At 37.8% G+C, this 18,530-nt stretch overlaps 1 protein-coding gene across 7 annotated transcripts in view; it reads right to left on the bottom strand.

Annotated features, from left to right (window-relative positions):
• The window catches only part of ATP2B2 (ATPase plasma membrane Ca2+ transporting 2), a 379,035-nt gene that overhangs the window by 55,203 nt on the left and 305,302 nt on the right, over positions 1–18,530 (bottom strand). For 6 of the 7 annotated variants that reach the window (XM_080994177.1, XM_080994174.1, XM_080994173.1 and 3 more), the window contains 6 exons: positions 17,086–17,127; positions 12,245–12,409; positions 11,437–11,651; positions 8,840–9,082; positions 1,911–2,152; positions 351–585 (listed from right to left, as the gene is read on the bottom strand). In XM_080994177.1, coding sequence (XP_080850303.1) covers positions 351–585; positions 1,911–2,152; positions 8,840–9,082; positions 11,437–11,651; positions 12,245–12,409; positions 17,086–17,127 — 1,142 coding nt within the window. The remainder of the gene's footprint in view (positions 1–350; positions 586–1,910; positions 2,153–8,839; positions 9,083–11,436; positions 11,652–12,244; positions 12,410–17,085; positions 17,128–18,530) is intronic. The other variant, XM_080994176.1, reaches the window with a different exon arrangement.

Below are 18,530 nucleotides of genomic sequence, written 5' to 3'. Positions count from 1 at the left end.
CAGTCCTCAACAGCACACTGACCATTCCACAGGGTTCCCCAGACCTCAGGAGTAAAATGGGTATGTACAATGAACGGAAGCAAAAAATAGGAGGTGGGAATGTTGCATGAATGGGCCTCTTTTGATACAACATGGTGTATTTTTGGTCACACTGCAGTACAAAGAATTGCTTTCAAAAACTGAACTGTAGGAAGTACATTTTTATAATAATAATAATAATAATAATAATAATAATAATGTGAGTGCTTTAACATTCTACACCTAAAACCTATTTGGAAAGTAGTATTATTAGTTCATGGAACTTAATTCAAATGAGAATGGTTTAGGATCGGGGCTTAAGTTTAGCATACCTCTGGTCTTACAGGGTCTTCTATCCCAACCACACAAATGCAGGTCAGGTCAGATAGAATGTCGTTTTCATCCTCCCAGTCTGGTTCAGGGCTGCTGGGGAAGTCTCGATAAGCAACACAGATAGTTCTCAATCCATCACAGGCCATAGGTTCAATCACTTTCTTTACCATCTCATCCCGATCACGAGGTCTGAAGATGCGAGGCTCGCCAGCTGCACTAAGAATCTTAGAACACCTGGAAGGAAAGGATACCAGCAGCAATTCTACAGTTCAGAAACAATTTACTAGAGACCAAGAATAAAGATTTCAACATGCCTGAGATATAGCATTAATTTTAATAAGTAGCAAATTGATTGGTACCTTCCTAAGCCAAATGGGTGATGAAATTCTAGTTAGATCTATCGGTGGAAATAACAAATTATAACATATCTTTGTTGGCAAAAAAATAATAAATGTTAGAACAAAGACAGAGAAGAAGCCTTGAATGCATAACAAAGGTAGTCTGAATAATGTGAGGGGGTTCAGTGTTTAAAAATCATTGGTCTTGAACCTAGAAGAACTGAATTTAAGTTTAACAAGCCCTGAATCAGACTTTTAGCAAGCCACTCATAGTAAGCCAATTAGTAACAGTGAGAACTATTGTCCATCTCATCCATTCATGATAAATAATACACACTTTGAAATGTGCTGCTGTTATTCTTAAAATACCGTATTTTTCGCTCCATAAGACACACTTTTCCCCTCTTAAAATCTAAGGGGAAATGTCTGTGCATGTTATGGAGTGAATTTGTGGTCCCTGGGGCTGGGGGGGGGACCCGGGCTTCCCCTGCCAGCCCCGACCTGCTCTTTGGGGCTGGCAGTGGGGGAAACCCGGGCTTCCCCCGCCAGCCCCGACAAGCTCGCAGCTCTGGGGTAGCCCACGAAGCCTCCACAGGGCAGCGAGGAGCCTTCATCCCGCTGCCCTGGGGAGGCTTCGCGCAACTATCCCTGGCTTTTGCGGGAGGTGGGGAAAGGGACAGAGCAAGGCTCTCTCACTTCCCCCACCTCCCACAAAAGCCCCCAAGAGCCGCATATTTTTTTTCTTGAATTCCCCCCCCCCCAAAAAAAAAGTAGGTGCGCCTTATGTTCAGGTGCGCCTTATGGAGCGAAAAATACGGTAATTCAATTCCATCAATTAATCTATACTTTTTCCTGGAAGCAGAAAAATAACAATTTACCTCTTTGTGGTAAATAAGATAAAATGACATGTGCCACGTCTGCCAGGAATTTCTTCTACCTCTCACTTAAATGAATGGCAGCTATGCATACACAGTAGTGCTCTTCCTTAGTTCCCATTCATTTCCATGGGACTTATTTAGGAATTACCTAATACATGGCATCTCACAGGAGAGCACTTGATAATGTAAAAACATGTTCCATTGTCCTGCTGTACATTTAAGGTCTCTGTGTGCGCATCTGTCAATCTGTGTTAGTAAGATTTAAACTAACCAAATAATGAGAACAGGATCGCGCGCATACCCAAATTTAGTGACGTGTTCAAAGCAAATATTAAGTACATACTTCTTTAGGACAATTTCAGAAGCTCCTTTGCTGTACATTCGGAAACTTTCATCTGGCATTTTGATGACAGTACTCATTGATTTTCTCACAGAGTTAAATGTGTACACTTTGTAGAGCTTCTCTTCAGGCATTTGATTCCGGGCAGGCTGGTAATCCTGCTTTAGGTCCAAGACAAACCCCAGCAATCCACACTCTGTCTTGTTGCCAACCTGGCGAGGTAGACCACCATCCTTGTCTGGTGGCTAAGGAGAAAGAAAGAATTGGGATTTCAAACTTTCCTTCATGTCCCCACAGCATAAAGATCTTACATAAAGCCACACTATGCATGTGCAGCTTTCCCTCTGATATTTCCCTTTTTTATTTTTAGTAAAGCAGCAGAAGTCTGAGATCTTGATTGGAGCACTTGTAGAGGGCCAGGTCAGCTGCCTAACCTTTCCTCTCAGGCAGACTTTCTAGTCAAAATTTTCCCGGATGCTGCTTTCCACCGTGTGGACAGGGTGTAGAAAAGAGCAGTCTGTCCCCCACTCCAGTTTTGTGCTCCCAACTGTAGGCTTCTGCAGCCCATTGAAAACGAAAAAAGGTAAGAGCAAAATATGTGTAACTTGTCATCTGCGTCTTACTCTGGAAATCTTAACTTACCACACAAATTCAAATAAATAAAGACATTTCACCGTCTCCCTTTCCTTGCATAATGCAAAGCGGCCAACAAAATAATAATAAAAATCAAATTTTAAAAAAATTGCACCAAGATATGCACATCCAGATAACATGTTAAAAATAACATGTTACTTCTATTGCAATTCTATTTAACAGTGACCCTTAATATTAACAGAATGAAAGAGAGCTTATCTACTGTGTTTGTTAAAAACATGAGCTTTGAACTGCAAGTTCTCTGTTGAAACCCTATTATAGTGATGGGTGGAGTCACTGGATTTGAGGAAAGCCATTATTTCTTGGTCTGAGCTCTCCATCTGGGGATAATAACGAGCATTAGTAAGTTTATTATTGATTCATTCATTCACCTTGCACCGTAAAGGTATCAAGGTAATTTACATCAATACAAGGAAGTAAATTGTATTCAAGAAAACGTAACAAAACCCTTGATGTGATCATCTTGGAATTTTGTACACACTGAGTACCTAGGCAACAGTCCCCCCATATTAATCGCCTTTCCTACTCTTCAGCAACTTAATAAAGGCTATAAAATTCATTCAAAATAAATGTATTTTCCTCTGATAATATGTTTTAACCATCATGACAAATAATTTCTAAAAGAATTTTAGAACTGTAACTTCTTAACAAAAGAATAAAAAGTGTGACCCCCTCAAGGCCAGTGACTCGGCTACATTACTAAAGAAAAAGCGTTTTATATGTGTTATAATATTGTGACACCAGACAGCGCTGTGGAGTTCCGTCTTTCACCAGTGTGATTTTGCACTTTGAGGTTTACAATGCGTTTTTCTGAAACACTTTTTTGATGTGTCTAGATCCAGCCCAGGTCTGACCTAACCATAATCTAAATAATTGTTTGCATCCACCGACATATTTACTCTATGCAGGCTTGTCCTCCTTCCCAATTGGGAAGGCATTTCTGCTGTGGTTTAAAGTAAGTTTTAATAAAAGATACTCATTGTTTTGAGTGTACATGAGTAAATGTAAGTATAAATAAGAAAAGACAATAATTTTCAGAAGAGGTCTTAAATTCTGTGAGACCTGCTAGAACAGCTGCAGATCCCCCAATCTCACCATGATGTAATAAAATAAAGCATACGGTGGCGAGAATTGGCAGTGACATTTCCTCTCCTGGAATGCTTCAGCACAAACCATCTGATTGCCAAGGCAGTTTCCTTGCAGACTACTGTCCGCAATCTGTAGTGAGAATGAATCTGCTTTACACTTTAAAATGAAATTATTTTAGGCTGTTTCATGTTTATTAACTCTCAAAATTAAAGCAAATAAATAAAAGAAATTTAACTCTGCTACAATGAAAGCTATTATTTTATTTCCACCTGCAGTTTCTGCTATGCTAATCATACCATAAATCTTTTCTTGCAGGCTGAGTATCAGCTGTACCAGAATGCCATGGTGGCTGACTGCCCCAGGTCTAAAGTGCACAACAATCAAAGTTTTTATTATTATTATTATTTGTATACACCATTCAAATTAAAATAGAGTCTTTGTAACCAAGTATTTGCAGATGCCAAATAAACTTAAACTAAAAAAGGAAAAGAAATATGGATCTAAACTGAGGCTGAAACATGAAACAATGTAAAAACAAAGTTACCTGGAGTTTTTGAAAATAATTGTTTAGAAAACTGTCCTAACCATAAATCCTGATCAGAAGAGTTATGTGAGACAATGAAGTTGTGCATTCAGATCAGGCTGTTGAACTCGCGATAACTGTGATAGCTTCTCTCATTTGCCTAAATATACAATAATCCACTATTCATTTTAAAAATCTTAGTTTAGTTCAATGTTGTAAAACAACTAATATTTCATATCCCTAAGTAAATATATTGCTCTCATCCTCACACATATACTCATACACACAGCTTAGTCCTACACATAATATATATATTTACTGCAAACACACACAACCCCCAAAGAATCCTGAGAACTGTAAGGCTTTATCCCCCCTCAGAGCTACAATTCCCAGCACACTTAACAAACTATACATCTCACTAGATGCCACTGATGAAGCCTAATAATAATAATAATAATAATAATAATAATTTATTTATACCCCACCCATCTGGCTGGGCTTCCCCAGCCACTGTGGGCGGCTTCAAAAAATATATTAAAATACTGTGATACATCAAACATTAAAAGCTTCCCTAAACAATCAGCTTATGCCTGCCCCAGTCACAAATCCAGCAAAGCAGGGCATTTGAAAATTCTATTTAGATCATGGGCAAATAGATGATTGGCTCTCTACATACTTGCAAGCCCAGTATAGCATGGTATCATTTTATACCCAATAGCTTAGGTTCACTCTTTGAGTAGATGTGAAAACAACACTATTTACTTTTTGTATTTGAAGCCACATGTATTTAAATGGGGGAATCTTATGTGGCCAGTGGAGACATGGGGAAAAGTCCCATTACAGTAGCAGGATTCATTGTGCTGACCTCTGGTTGTGGAACAGATTAGCTGAATTCTGCCCTTAATGTTTGCTTTATTTTTTAACTGCTTATGCATTTTATTTACAGTCAAGTGGTATGTAAATTTTGTTAAATATCACTAGAGAAACTGAAGTGGGAAATGAGCAAGCATGGAATTTACTTGGGAGGATGTTACAGATGCTTTTTGGCATCTATGGGCTGCAGTTCCTGCAGTATGCCATACTGTGACTGCTTAAGTAATATTGAAGCTTAGCCTGCCTTCTCATCCACCTCCTATGCCCGAGCAGGGGAGGAAAAGGAAGTCTGTTTGCTACTGTAAACTGGCTTGTTAGTTTCCAAGAAAAGGTGCAGAAGAGAAAGCAAGCTAAACAGGCAAAGGCCGTGTGGGAAACTGGGTTGTTCTTCCCCTTTTATCATAGTGATTTGACCTCTACCTGTAGACAAAAGGAGATGCTATTCAGATGTTTTGATTGTCTTCACCAGCACCTTGAAATAATATGATATGTTTCAATATATATGTTACACATCAGTCACTAAATAGTCTACAGCTCACATGTATATGTCTGCAGGACAAAGAAAGCAGGAGGCTATAAGAAACTCTACTACTATAGTAAGATTATAAATAGGCCTAAAATTTATTGAATTACATGGGCTTCCCAGAGGCCCAATAGTAAGTCAAAGCTACATTAAGTAGAAACAAAATAAAATATAGGCATTTCTAGCTATAATGCCTTCAAAGTTTCACAGTGCTCTTAGGATTCAGAAAACAGAAGAGTAATTTTATTTTTAAAAGTACATATATAGTAAAAACTATTAGTCTGTAGAGAAATACATGCCACTTCTCTTGTCCTTGAAAACACATACATAAAGAACAGTTATCAATGACATTGTAGTTCCTTGTGCCACAGCTTTTCTTAATTTCCAGGCTGCAATTTTAATACTACAAAGGATTTCCCCACTCCATTCTTATCAGTGACTCTTAGGGTAGAATTGGATATTATTTATGCAAATGTCACTTCCCAAATCCTGACTCAATGCAAATATAGGATCACAGAAGACATTAGTAGGGGAGAACGATGTTACCCCCTCTTGAACCCACCAGTTCTTCCATAGGCATTTTATACGTACAGAAATTTGGTCTTGAAATCTGGCTAGAGTTTTTATTTAAATGGCCAGAGGGGCATTTGTAGAAAAATGGGTAAGGAAAGGGCTAAACAGAACTCTCAAATATTTGTGAATTTGCTTAACCTCAAAGAATATGAATTTGTTTCAAGATAACTATATAATGGTGTGGAATAAAATAAGGAGAGACTTGGAAGTGTGGGAATGAATGAAATTATCACTCCTGGGTAGGATATCTGTAATTAAAATGAATGTGCTACCAAAGATGTTGTTTTTGTTTCAATCAATTCCAATATTTAAAGATTGGCGAAAGATAATTTCAAGATATATCTGGCAGGGGAAGAAACCGAGAATTAAATTTAAACTATTAACAGACTGTAAAGAAAGAGGTGGCTTTGCCTGCCAGACCTGAAGCTGTATTATGAAGCAGCCTGCCTCTGTTGGTTAAAGGAATGGATATTATTGGAAAAAATAGATTTATTAGATTTAGAAGGCCATAATAACAGATTTGGGTGGCACGTGTATTTATGGTATGAAAAAACGAAGGTACATAAAGGATTTGGAAATCACATATTCCGAAAGTCTCTCTATGAAGTATGGAATAGGTACAAAAATCTATTAGAAAGGAAAACACCCTGGTGGTTATCACCGTTAGAAGCTATGAGTGTTAGAAAATAAATATGAACAAAAATTGGGTAACATATGAAATGTTACACAAAAATGATGGCAATAAATGGAAATTAAAAGCATACAAAGAGGTGAAAGGATTTGTTAATGATTGGTTGCACTACTACCAAATTAATGAGATGTTTAAGGATGATATGAAGAAAAATGTATTTGGAAATACCAAATCAAAATTTGCCATTGAAATATTGAATAACAAATATAAAACATTGTCAAAAATGTATAAAATATTGCTGGAATGGCATCTGAAAGATGAAGAGGTAAAGTCGGTAATGATTCATTGGGCTAAAGATTTTGGTTATAATATAAAGTTAGAAGATTGGGGAAAATTATGGAAAGAAGGAATAAAATTTACAGCGTGTAATGCCTTAAGAGAAAATGTGATGAAAATTATGTAGATGGTATATTACACCGGTGAAGCTAGCCAAACTCTATAAGGTAGATAATAAATGCTGGAAATGTAAGGAAAAAGAAGGTACCTTTTATCATATGTGGTGGGAATGTAAGAAAGTGAAATGCTTCTGGGATATGATATATAATGAAATTAAGAAAATGTTGAAATACACATATACTAAAAAAACTGGAAGCTTTTCTACTGGGAATTGTAGGTACAGACATTAACATACAAGATACTAAGCTTTTCCTATATGCAACAACTGCAGCAAGAATTTTATTAGCACAGAAGTGGAAATGAGGAATTACTGACAAAAGAAGAATGGCAACTGAAGTTAATGAGGAACTGGCCAAAATGACGGGAAGAATCTGAGAACAGTGGGACCAGAAGTTCATCAAGGACTGGACTAAATTTGTAAATTATTTGAAAGACAATTGTAGTCAATCAAACACGTTGGTAGGATTGCAAGAAGCTTTTAAGGAAAGGTATAAAAATCACTGCAGAGAAGAATAAGAAAATATGATGCTCTGATGTTTTTGATTTTAAAGCAATGGTTAAGTAGTGAAAATGCAGAAATTTGAAATGAAAGATAGAAAATCACAAGGAAGGTTTGAAGGAAGTCATGGCCCTAAAAAGCCAAAATGTATAATATGAGGGGAGAGATTGTAATGGAAATCATTATTGTAAAATTAATAAACATGATATGGCAAAATAAATAAACAGAACTCTCAACTGCAGATTCTTCTTGAAACTATTCTTCTAGCCACACAACGAATAAATAGTTCCAACCGATTCCTCTTTAAGCAAAATGGAATACAAAAACAGTATGATCATTATTCATCTAGTTCAAGGGGTAGGGATCTGATGCAGGCCTGCAGTTATTCTATACAGCCCTTAGGACTCTGATTAGGCCACGCCCACCTTTCACCTGCCCCGCTCCATGCCATTGTTGAGTGCTTTTTGCCTGGCTGGATATCTGTTTCTGAACTGTGAAAATGCATCTTGCTTGTCTGGATAGACAGATTGTGTGTGTGTGTGTGTGTGTGTGTGTGTGTGTATGTGTGTGTGATCATATTTACTAGCCAGCATAAAGTAAGCCATTTTATCTTAGCTTCAATCCCCTCATGTGCAATAAGAAGGATAATAATACTGATTTAGTTGTTAGGATTACAAGTAAGTAGTGCATGCGAAGCACTTTGAACAGTAGAAAGTACTGTGCAAATGTCATCCTCATCATTATCATTATTTATTACTATATGAACCCTGACTTGCTTGAATTATGCAATAGTGATCTGTGCTGTCTACAGGGACAAAAAATGTGAAAGATAAGTTAATAGACTTTGGGGGCCTTTTGACATTCCTTATAAGTCCACTTCTTACCTAAAAATACCAACTGCATGAAAATTTGGCATGGCACATGTAAGCTACAAAACAGAATAGTTTTCGAAACATTTCTTTTAAAACCACAAAGCATATAGATGTAGATTTTTCAAGTTATTCCTACTTTCGCCAAACCTTCACACAAAAACATTTTTATTACAGTGGAAAGAGAATCGACAGAGATTCGCCAAATGTTTTTTTAGTGTCTGAAATCAAAGCCTACCTACCAGAACTTTTGAAGTGTAAGCGCTGTTGATGGCAATTGCATTAACCAGCAAATCCAGAAGTTTGGCTGGAATGGAATCTGGGTCAGGGATCTCTTTGTAATGGGTATCTCCAATGTACGCTTGTACTACTGTCATCCGGTTGGTGGTTAACGTCCCTGTTTTATCAGAGCAGATGGCTGTAGCATTACCCATCGTCTCACACGCATCTAAATGACGGACCAGATTGTTATCTTTCATCATTTTCTGAAAAAGAAGAAAAAATAAAGCCTATTTGGTAAATAGGTTGAAAATCCATTATGCTAATTAAATGCATAAGCATTTTTTAAGTAGAGCAGATGGATTAATCTTTCCCCAAAATCCCATTTGCACTTGTAAAACATAGAAACTTCAGGTACACAAAATGCATTTTTACAAAATTCCTGTAAATGAGGGATTAATGTGACTTAATATCTGCCAATGTTTTAATGGTTGGGGGGGGTTTTGTTTTTTTTAGGCACATGAGACAATCAGCAGAACAAGAACAATGTAATCTGGCTACAGTTTTCAAACATCAGTACAAAAATACTGAAATTCATTTGAAAGATACACTCACCCACCCACCCACACAAAGCATTAAACCAAAGTAGGAGTGGACATATTTCTTTCATTCCATTTTGTAATTCTACAGATGGCTCTGTCCTGTGTTCCACTCTACTTATCTTCCAATTTTACATTAAGGATTTCTATAATTAATTTTGGTAACAGTGCATGTACAGTTTGCTCTTGCTGAACTTTCCATTTCTTCCATTTCCATTATTCTTTTCCATTTAGGTGAGCTGTGTGCATGAGTGATCATGCACATTTAAAAAAACCCCAGTCATTTCTGTTTTCTTTGTTTGCTTTTCAGCATACAGTTGTCTACACCACTGCATTTACATTTCTTGGAATGGAAAGGTTCTGGTATTTTAGACTTCAGTGGAGCTCTCCACCCAAACACTGATCCTTACTTGTAATGGAAACATTTGCAGGGAGGGGGGAGGAGAAAGGCAGGAATGGAACTCAGAGAAACACACATGTTAAGCTAAACATTCTATTATGAATGTTTATGGTAGCTCTTGCTGCTCTCTATGCCTTCCTCCCATTACCAGCCTTTTTTTTTTGTTTGTCTATATGTCATTGTTGTTGAGATTGTGTTTATATAATCTAAGAACAAAACTAATACAGTATTTCAGAACTGTATTAAAAAGCCAGAATATTAAAGCTACTAAGAATGGTATTGAGCATTGTGATGGCAGGAAGGCATAGACAGCAGTCTTTACAAATTCTGGAAATCCAAGCCAGGAAAAATGGCAAAAAAACCCATTCATAGGTACAGCTCCGCAATCTAAGAAATGGGAAGCGGGAACCACTAAAACAATAACTTTGAAAGGAAATTCAGAAGCATCCTTGGGGGAAAGACTTAAGGGAATATTAAGAGACCTCAAAGCTGAATAGCAAATGATAAATAGTGTACACACCTGAGTGTTCCTTGGCCTGTGTAAGCAAATTGAGGATGAGAGGAGGAAGATGTGCATTGCACATGAACCTCTAATGCAATGACTCAGCACTCAGTTTTCTAATATAGGTACAGATATTTTGCCATGTGTAATTGATGGCTTTACCAGGCTAAAGTAATGCAAGGTGATAAGCAAGCATGTTAAGGGAGCAGATAAAGAGAGGAAGTGGTAATTTCAATTTATCGAAGAAGAAGAAGAAGAAGAAGAAGAAGAAGAAGAAGAAGAAGAAGAAGAAGAAGAAGAAGAAGTAGTTGTTTGCGGAAAAACAGGAATTATGTTACAACAATACCGGTAAGTGCCTACCAACACCCTGAAAAAACCCTCTTTGAGGAAAAAAATAGACAGTAAACTCTATTACATTTCACCACAATGAGTACCAGTCCCGTACATAACTCCATACAAACTAGCACAGGAAACCCTCATCACACAGTACAGAGATCTGCTGTCCTAAGGCAATTAAGTTCATTGTGAGTTGTATTTCAGACTCTGCTTTGGTGTTTGGGTTCCCATTCAAATGCATTTGCATTATTTACTGGATTATGTTATTCATGCATATTGAAAGCCTACCAATGTAGAATAATTTAATTATGTAGATATACCTTACTGGAAATTGAGCTATTCTAGCATAAGTGTTTTCCCCCCATAACTGCAAAATGGCTGACACAATGGCACCTGAGGTGCTTCAGTTTAAGTGGGAATCCATGTCTCTTTATCCAAGTCCAATTGCTTCATTCACTTCTTTAAAGAGATCCCCCTAAGTAAAGCCCACCCATGTTATTGTTTGAACTATTAGTTCCACAGTAGTGAGAGAAGTTGCTCTAGAGAAATATTCTACTGTGCACAATGTCAACATTTCTATTCTATTCTATTCTATTCTATTCTATTCTATTCTATTCTTCAGCTACACTTTTGATCTGAAGACATTAGCATTCTGAAAAACCTTTAAAATTACACTGACATGCAGTCCTGTTTACCTTACCAAACAGTAAACCAATTTTTAAGTAATCGATGAACAAATTAAATAACTACGCAAAAAATCTTGGTCTCAAGACTGTTGCTTACCTTTACAGAGTAAGCGAGGGAAATAGTAACAGCAAGTGGAAGTCCTTCTGGAACAGCAACTACAAGCACAGTAACACCAATTATGAAGAACTTAACAAAATACTGAACATAGATAGGTGTGCATTCAGGCAGCCATGGCTTCTTGCTGACTACGAAGTTTTCAACAGTGAAGTATAATACTAAGATGATGACAGTGATGGCAGACATCACCAAACCTGAAACAGACAAAAAAAGTTAACTTTTACTATAGCAAGTGTGGGGTGTGTGTGTGTGGAAATCTTGTGAAAAATATATTTGTATCTAAGACATCATGCTACAACATTTGTGTGTGTTAAAATCTCAGTTTAATCATTATTGTGTCTGACAGCTTAACTATGAAGCCCGGAGACATGATCCAGAATCACACATACATACAGCCCATCAAAACTACTTATGAGAATTATCTGACTCTGCGTAAGGCAGCGTCCTATGTGATATTTCGAGATCTTGAGCTCAGCTATACCTTGGGGAAATTGCACTGGACTCTTATCACTACAGAGAATGAGCAGAACCTACGGAGTCCCAGTTTGGGTTCCAAAGAAATGTGTTTAACACTACAATTGCTTTGAATGCCTTGAGTGTGGAGTGCAAACCCATAGAGTGCTAATCGGGTTCCATGTACAAAAAAAAAAAAAAAAAAAAGGTGACAAAGGGAATGGCTTTGGGAAATGGTTTTTATCTATTGTGCGCAGATCTGGCTGGCAATTAGTCTAAACTCTCTAGTACATTCCTCATAACAATAGGCTACCCCATCAAATGTACACCATACCTGCTTTCCCTATCTGGACAGCCAATTTAGTCAGCTTCCCTTGGAGGACAGATTTTTCTTTCTTATGCATGTTCGCTTTCCTCTTGTCTTTATCGTCTCCATCTCCACCTTCAGCACTCTTCAGTGGCTGCATCTCCATTGCAGCAGCACCATCCTGCTGTTTGGCTAACAGTGCAGAAGGAGGAAAATTATTTAAGAACTGTAGCATTATTTCAGATGTTTAATTTATAAAATGAGATATCTGGCCTTCAGTGTTGGCTTCTGCACCACTGCTTTCCTTAGAACAGTTGACATGCCGGGTTATTTTGATAAGATTATAAGCGTCTAACCATTTCCCAGTCTTCAATTGACAAAGCACTTTAGAAAACATACACAAAGGTCTGCTTCTGCCTCCCCTTCTCTAGAATGAAAGTCTGTTGGTTTTATAGCAGTTTTTCACTTTTAAGTTTAAAAAAGGTTTTTTCTTGCATTTATATCACACTATTATTCTGCTGTTTGACCCAAAGTGGCCTACATGGGGTCATCCCCCTTCCAAAGTACTTACCAGACTCAGACCTGTTTTACTTTAGCAAAAAGTGGTTTCATGTGCACTCACACTATATCCTGAGACCAGGATATGAATGATAGATTTATGACCTATATAATTAATTATCTAACTTTTTTTTTACATCAGAAGCCTCCTCAGAATTATATAATTAAATTGCCTCTGGATGCCAGCGTCACCTACTCCACCTCCTTTATTCAGAGGCAAGGTCTGACGATTACTTGTAAGTCTGTTTGCAGCATGCTTTACAAGTAGGGATGGGAGAAGAATTTGATTCAGTTTGCATTTAAAGCATAATTTATCAAGCTCACGCTTTCCAAAACAATATGAGAACTGAAACACAGCCATCCTTCAAAATTTGCACCTATCTGAATTTTGTGATACATTTCTCCCGCCAAATAATGCTTATAAAAACACATATATTGGGAGTGAATGAATAGATTCATGAAAAAAACATAGAAAAGGGCATTATATTAGGAGAGACTGCTTGCAAAAATGTGTACATTAGTCAAAACTGTGTACAAATTTTGTTAATTAGGGAAAAATGCACAAAAAACTGAAGGCTTTTCATGATGATCTGTTGTTTGTAAAATTCACTTGCAGAAATGTGGAAAACTGAATTTAAGATTATAAAGATGAGAACTGAAAGAACTTGGCAGATCCTTTCATCCCTACTAACAAGCCTCCCCATAATAGAGAACGCTACACTATTATCGAGAACTCTTGTATCATTATTATTATTACTATTAATAATAAAAATTTGTATCCCATCTTTTCTCCCAAAGGAGTCCAGGGCTGCAAAGACATAAGCAACAAAACAATTTAAACATCTAAAAACAATTTGAAAAAGCTGCAGACTAGGAAAGAGCTCTACTTAAAAGGTTTGTTGAAAGAGGAAAGTCTTTGTGTGCCCAGGCATAGAAACATGCAACCCAACCAGAGGCAGACCAATGAGGAATACACATGACACCGGTAGTTGGGATGAAGTAGGCCACACTTCTTACTGATTACAGATGTAAGCAGGTTTTGGCAAAGGAAGTGGGTGTGACTCTGGCGTCAACCAGTTCACCTGCTGGCTGACGAGAGGGCTGGGTTGACCCTGGGTTGAGTGTTGTTCCCACAACAGGTGTTCCCACAATGACCATGGAAGTACAATGGTTCTGGGCTGGGTAGCAGTCATGCCATGACTGCAAACCATGGCTTCCCCAGGATTTCCAGGTAAGTGGCAATTCCACAGATGCCAAAAAGAGAATACCAGTATGCTAAAGGCTGGATTCCTATATTGTGTGGAACAGACCTCCTGGTAAGATGATATCTACAGGAGGCCCTCACCTGCAGAGTGCAGTGATCAGTACAGTGGTACCTTGGGTTAAGTACTTAACTCGTTCCGGAGGGCCGTTCTTAACCTGAAACTGTTCTTAACCTGAAGCACCACTTTAGCTAATGGGGCCTCCTGCTGCTGCTGTGCCGCCGAAGCACGATTTCTGTTCTCATCCTGAAGCAAAGTTCTTAACCCGAGGTAATATTTCTGGGTTAGCGGTGTGTGTAACCTGAAGCGTATGTAACCTGAGATACCACTGTATAAGGGATGAAACCATCAGGTATGTGTATGTGTGTTGAAGCAAACAGACTTACAAGTTCACAGCATACCTTGCTACTGAATGGGGCAAGGTCAGAGCTAGAGAGGGTGGTGGTGGTAGTGCACACAGATTAAAGGTTCCACCTTCATTTTAATTTTCTAACGCTCGAAGAAGTCAAAAGTCTCACAACTGCAGTATGTTTTTACAAAGAATTCAGTATATGAAAAAGAAAAAAACCTTCTCCTATCTTCCTGCAGAGAACTTTAAATAAATCGTGTGGAGAGAAACATGTACCTTTCCTTTTTGTTAGCCTTCATTTTGCAAGGGGACACAACTGGACATCACACATTTATCCAAGCCCTAAGAGGTTCCCTCCATTTCTTTAAAGAGGAACGCAGCCTTTGGAAGTGCAATTTTGAGCAGAGAAATGAAGGGGGAAAGGGTGCTTTACTCCTTCTCCATGTACCATTTTTTACACTTGCACATGTTCCGAGGTGGTAGAGTTTGTCCATGGTAAATCTTGGAACAAAAGTTCTTGAATAGATTTAAGACACTGATTTTATATTCAGTTTACTTAGCCCAGGAGACAGCCTAGACACGACGGCAGAACTGCATGCAGAAATGTGTATACCACCGCATCCCTACAGAATGAGTGCAAGAAACCAAATTCTCCCCCTTGCCTCAGCCATCCAGCCATCTTTAAAGCCATTTTCCCCGAGAGTGATATTAAGGAGAAAAAATGCCTATTAAAAGATATTGTGCTGAGCCCTGCCTACCAATGTTGAAAACCTCTTCTCTCACACACTCAGAGAAACACAGAGACGCTATGGAAGAGGCGGTTACCTTTCTGCCACTTCCAGGGGGGTGGGTAAATTTTGCTGAAATCTTTTCGGAGGGTGACGCTTACCTAACATTATGAAGAACTAAACTTTGAAGAGGGAGAGCACTGGAAGATGTTATAGCACAACATCTTTCCATAGTTATTCGTAGGAGCACTCCAGCTAGACACTGAAGATCAGTGTGAAGATTTTCTCTTTTAGTTAAAAGGAAGCAAAGCCTCTTGCCACCTTGTAAATTTAGATAAACATCAAGTACTAAAATACCAGCTATACACAGAACATGTTAACTAGCACAACTGAGAACCTACTCAAAGTCTTTTAATGCTCTAAACCACTCTCAAAAATATATGCAATTACAACTGCATTTGAAGTAGCAACAAAAAACAATCATTTTTTTGTATAATTAAAACTGAAAACATGAAGAAATATGAGGAAAAGCAAAGGCAAGTGTTCAAATGGTTAGGAAAGCTGGTAGCTGTAAGTTGCACTATAATTTCTTCATCATCCCTGTGTGTCTGTCTCACGCTGCTTATTAAAGTTGGTGCAATAATAAAAATGCTATAGGGCACAATATATTACAGACTTCCCCTGTGCAATCCCAGCTGAAACTGAAGGGAGATGTGCAAAAGCACAACTATGGCCTTACATAAATTTAATGGTGTTGCTCAGGAGAAATTTTCCACTACTCATAGTATATTATGGTGTACACTGTTTAGAAGATCTATCAAGAATAGTTAGACATAATCAATTTAGCTTAGCACCAAGTAGGACTGTATGTGTTATTTCTGTATTTTGAAATTCCTAAGAGGAACTAAAAAATGTATTTTTATGGGCTTTATCCTCTTCGTTATTCATCTATCTTACGTAGTTTAGGAAAACAAATGTGTTCAACTGTTCTATACCAGTTATATTCATTCTGCAAAGAAAAACATGTCAAGAAACTGCTGTTAGACAAATGTAGATGGCAAATGTTATATTGGAAAAATAGATATGATATTATTTGGCAAAGACAAGACCTTTTGAGAATTCTAATTTTTAATTTACACAGGGAATATACACTTAAATAATTTGCACAGGAAATAAATATTATTTGTTGTTATTTTAAAAAGATGAAACACACTGCTTGACAACTAGCTGAAATCTTACAAGGGTTATGTGTCTAGTGTGGTGAAGAACCACATGTGCCCTGGCAGTGCTTTTGAAGTTTCTTCTGCAACCACTTTTACACAGATGCAACCTGATGTCCATCTGAAAAGTGTATTGCTCTTTAGCTATGCAGTGACTACAACCTCTGTCTGGGCGCATGCTTCCCTGTATTCACACACAGCACTGCAGGATTTCAGCCTAACTTGGTTAAAAGTCCAATACACTAATATTCTCTAAGCCGCAAGTTGCAAATCCTTCTTTTTGTACAACTTGATATTAGCACTGGCACAGAATACCTTCAAGGTGGCACGGACAGTGCTCCCTATGTGAGCATTTCACAGTAATAACCACAGAATATCACTAAGAAGAAGAGTGCAGAAGTGAAACAGCAGAAGCAGCACTAGAAAAGAGAGGTTGTGTGAGCATAGCTCCATGAAGCTTTCATGATGATGCAGTTGACTGAAGCCTTCTGGTAAGATGGATATGACAGCTCCAAGTTGTTGGAATCTATCAGCGTCCCATGGTTGGTTATTCCAACATGAAGGCTTAAAGGAGGCAAGAAAAAGGCTGGACTGTTTACAGTGTTGTTTTTGTCATAGGAATCAAAAAAATAAAAAGTTTGCTTTTGAGGTACTTTTTTTTTTTTTGCGGGGGTGATATTCCTGATACTATACTTGCAGAACTAAATTCAAGTAGATGTTTAAAATCCTCCTTAATATAAAAGAAGGTTACCTTTATTCTGGTTGTTCTCCATATTCCCATCCTGCATTTTGCCTATGTGATAAAAATTGTAACAAACAAACAAAAACAGACAGTAAACAATCAGTACGCACAGACAGAACACAAGACAAAAGGGGATTTAAATAAAAAGGGCCAAAAAAACACGTTATGAGCATGTTTAAATAAAGTTTAATGCAAATTTTTATGATGTATTTATATGCATGAATGAGCTTCCTGAACAAAAATTTACAACCAAGTTTATCATTTACCACCAAGGCCTCCTCTGTTGCAGTAATAATAGAAAGTCATAAACACTTTGGAGCAATAGTAATTGTTTTTATACTGCAAAGCCTAAAGCAATAATTTGAAATTATCTAACCCAGTGTTTTGGATTCTGCGTTCTTCTGTCAGGAAATACTTTTGACATAGACCTGCTTGATATAGAAACTTACTTATACTGTGCTGCAAAGGTTTCTGGGGCATGTTCTAAAGTTGACATTGGACACTTGGCAGGCTTGTCTGATCTGCTCACACAAATAAAAAGAGCAGTCAAGACAGACACAGCCCCACCCCTACGTTTGCACTTCTACCATTCCGGCCTGCTACCCCGTTTCCAATGGGAGAAAACGTATGGTGGGGTGGTGGTGGCAGACAATGGCTCCTCCAAAGATGGGGAAAGCCTCTACTGCTGCTCTAGTGTCTGCCAGCTTAGTGACATTGCAAATGTCTCTTTCTAGCAGGATCACAGGTCTCATGAACAAGAAGTCCCAAGGTGCTGTCATGGGACTTCTAGTTCAAACCCCTTTATTCCCAGGAGAAATAGATACTGCTAGTGGCTCTATATTGGCAGAATCTTCTGCACTTTCAATATACTCATGGGAGAAAGCAGACAGGCCCCGTGGCCTTTCTCATCTTTGAAGAAACTAACGTCATCCCCTGGTGCTCAAGGAATTTTTCTCTTGGGGGACATGGGCAGCTGCCAATAGTTCCTCTTTGAGTGTTAACACTCACGTCTCTCGTCTACACCTGGGGAACTTCAAGGTGCAGTGCAGCCTTGCATTTTCCCATCCCCAAACTTAGTATCTCTTTTCAAAAGTTTAATTAGTATGTTTAAAATATGCTATTCGTTAGCAATATGTATCATATTATAAAATAATAAAATAGGAGATCTGGAATGGAAACTGAAGACTATCTAGTACAATCTATTACACTGTAAAAATCCAATATGTACTTCTGACAAAGCAGACTGCTTAAATCAATAAGAGTCCATGGTTGCTAATATTATAACCAGAATATAGATTTGCATTCTGATTTTAAAATTTGGAAGATGAAATTATAATTTAAAAATCCTGATGAAATTAATCCTTGGAATTCCAATATCAAAGAACTAGAGACATTCAGAGTAGCTGGCATTTCCTGCAAATAAAATAAAATTCAGTTATAATCACCCCCCAAAC

Source organism: Podarcis pityusensis (genome assembly GCF_964106645.2).
Source record: "Podarcis pityusensis genome assembly, chromosome: 2".
Classification (NCBI taxonomy): domain Eukaryota; kingdom Metazoa; phylum Chordata; class Lepidosauria; order Squamata; family Lacertidae; genus Podarcis; species Podarcis pityusensis.
The sequence above is the reverse complement of the archived record's forward strand: the minus strand, read 5'-3'. Positions and strand labels throughout refer to the sequence as shown.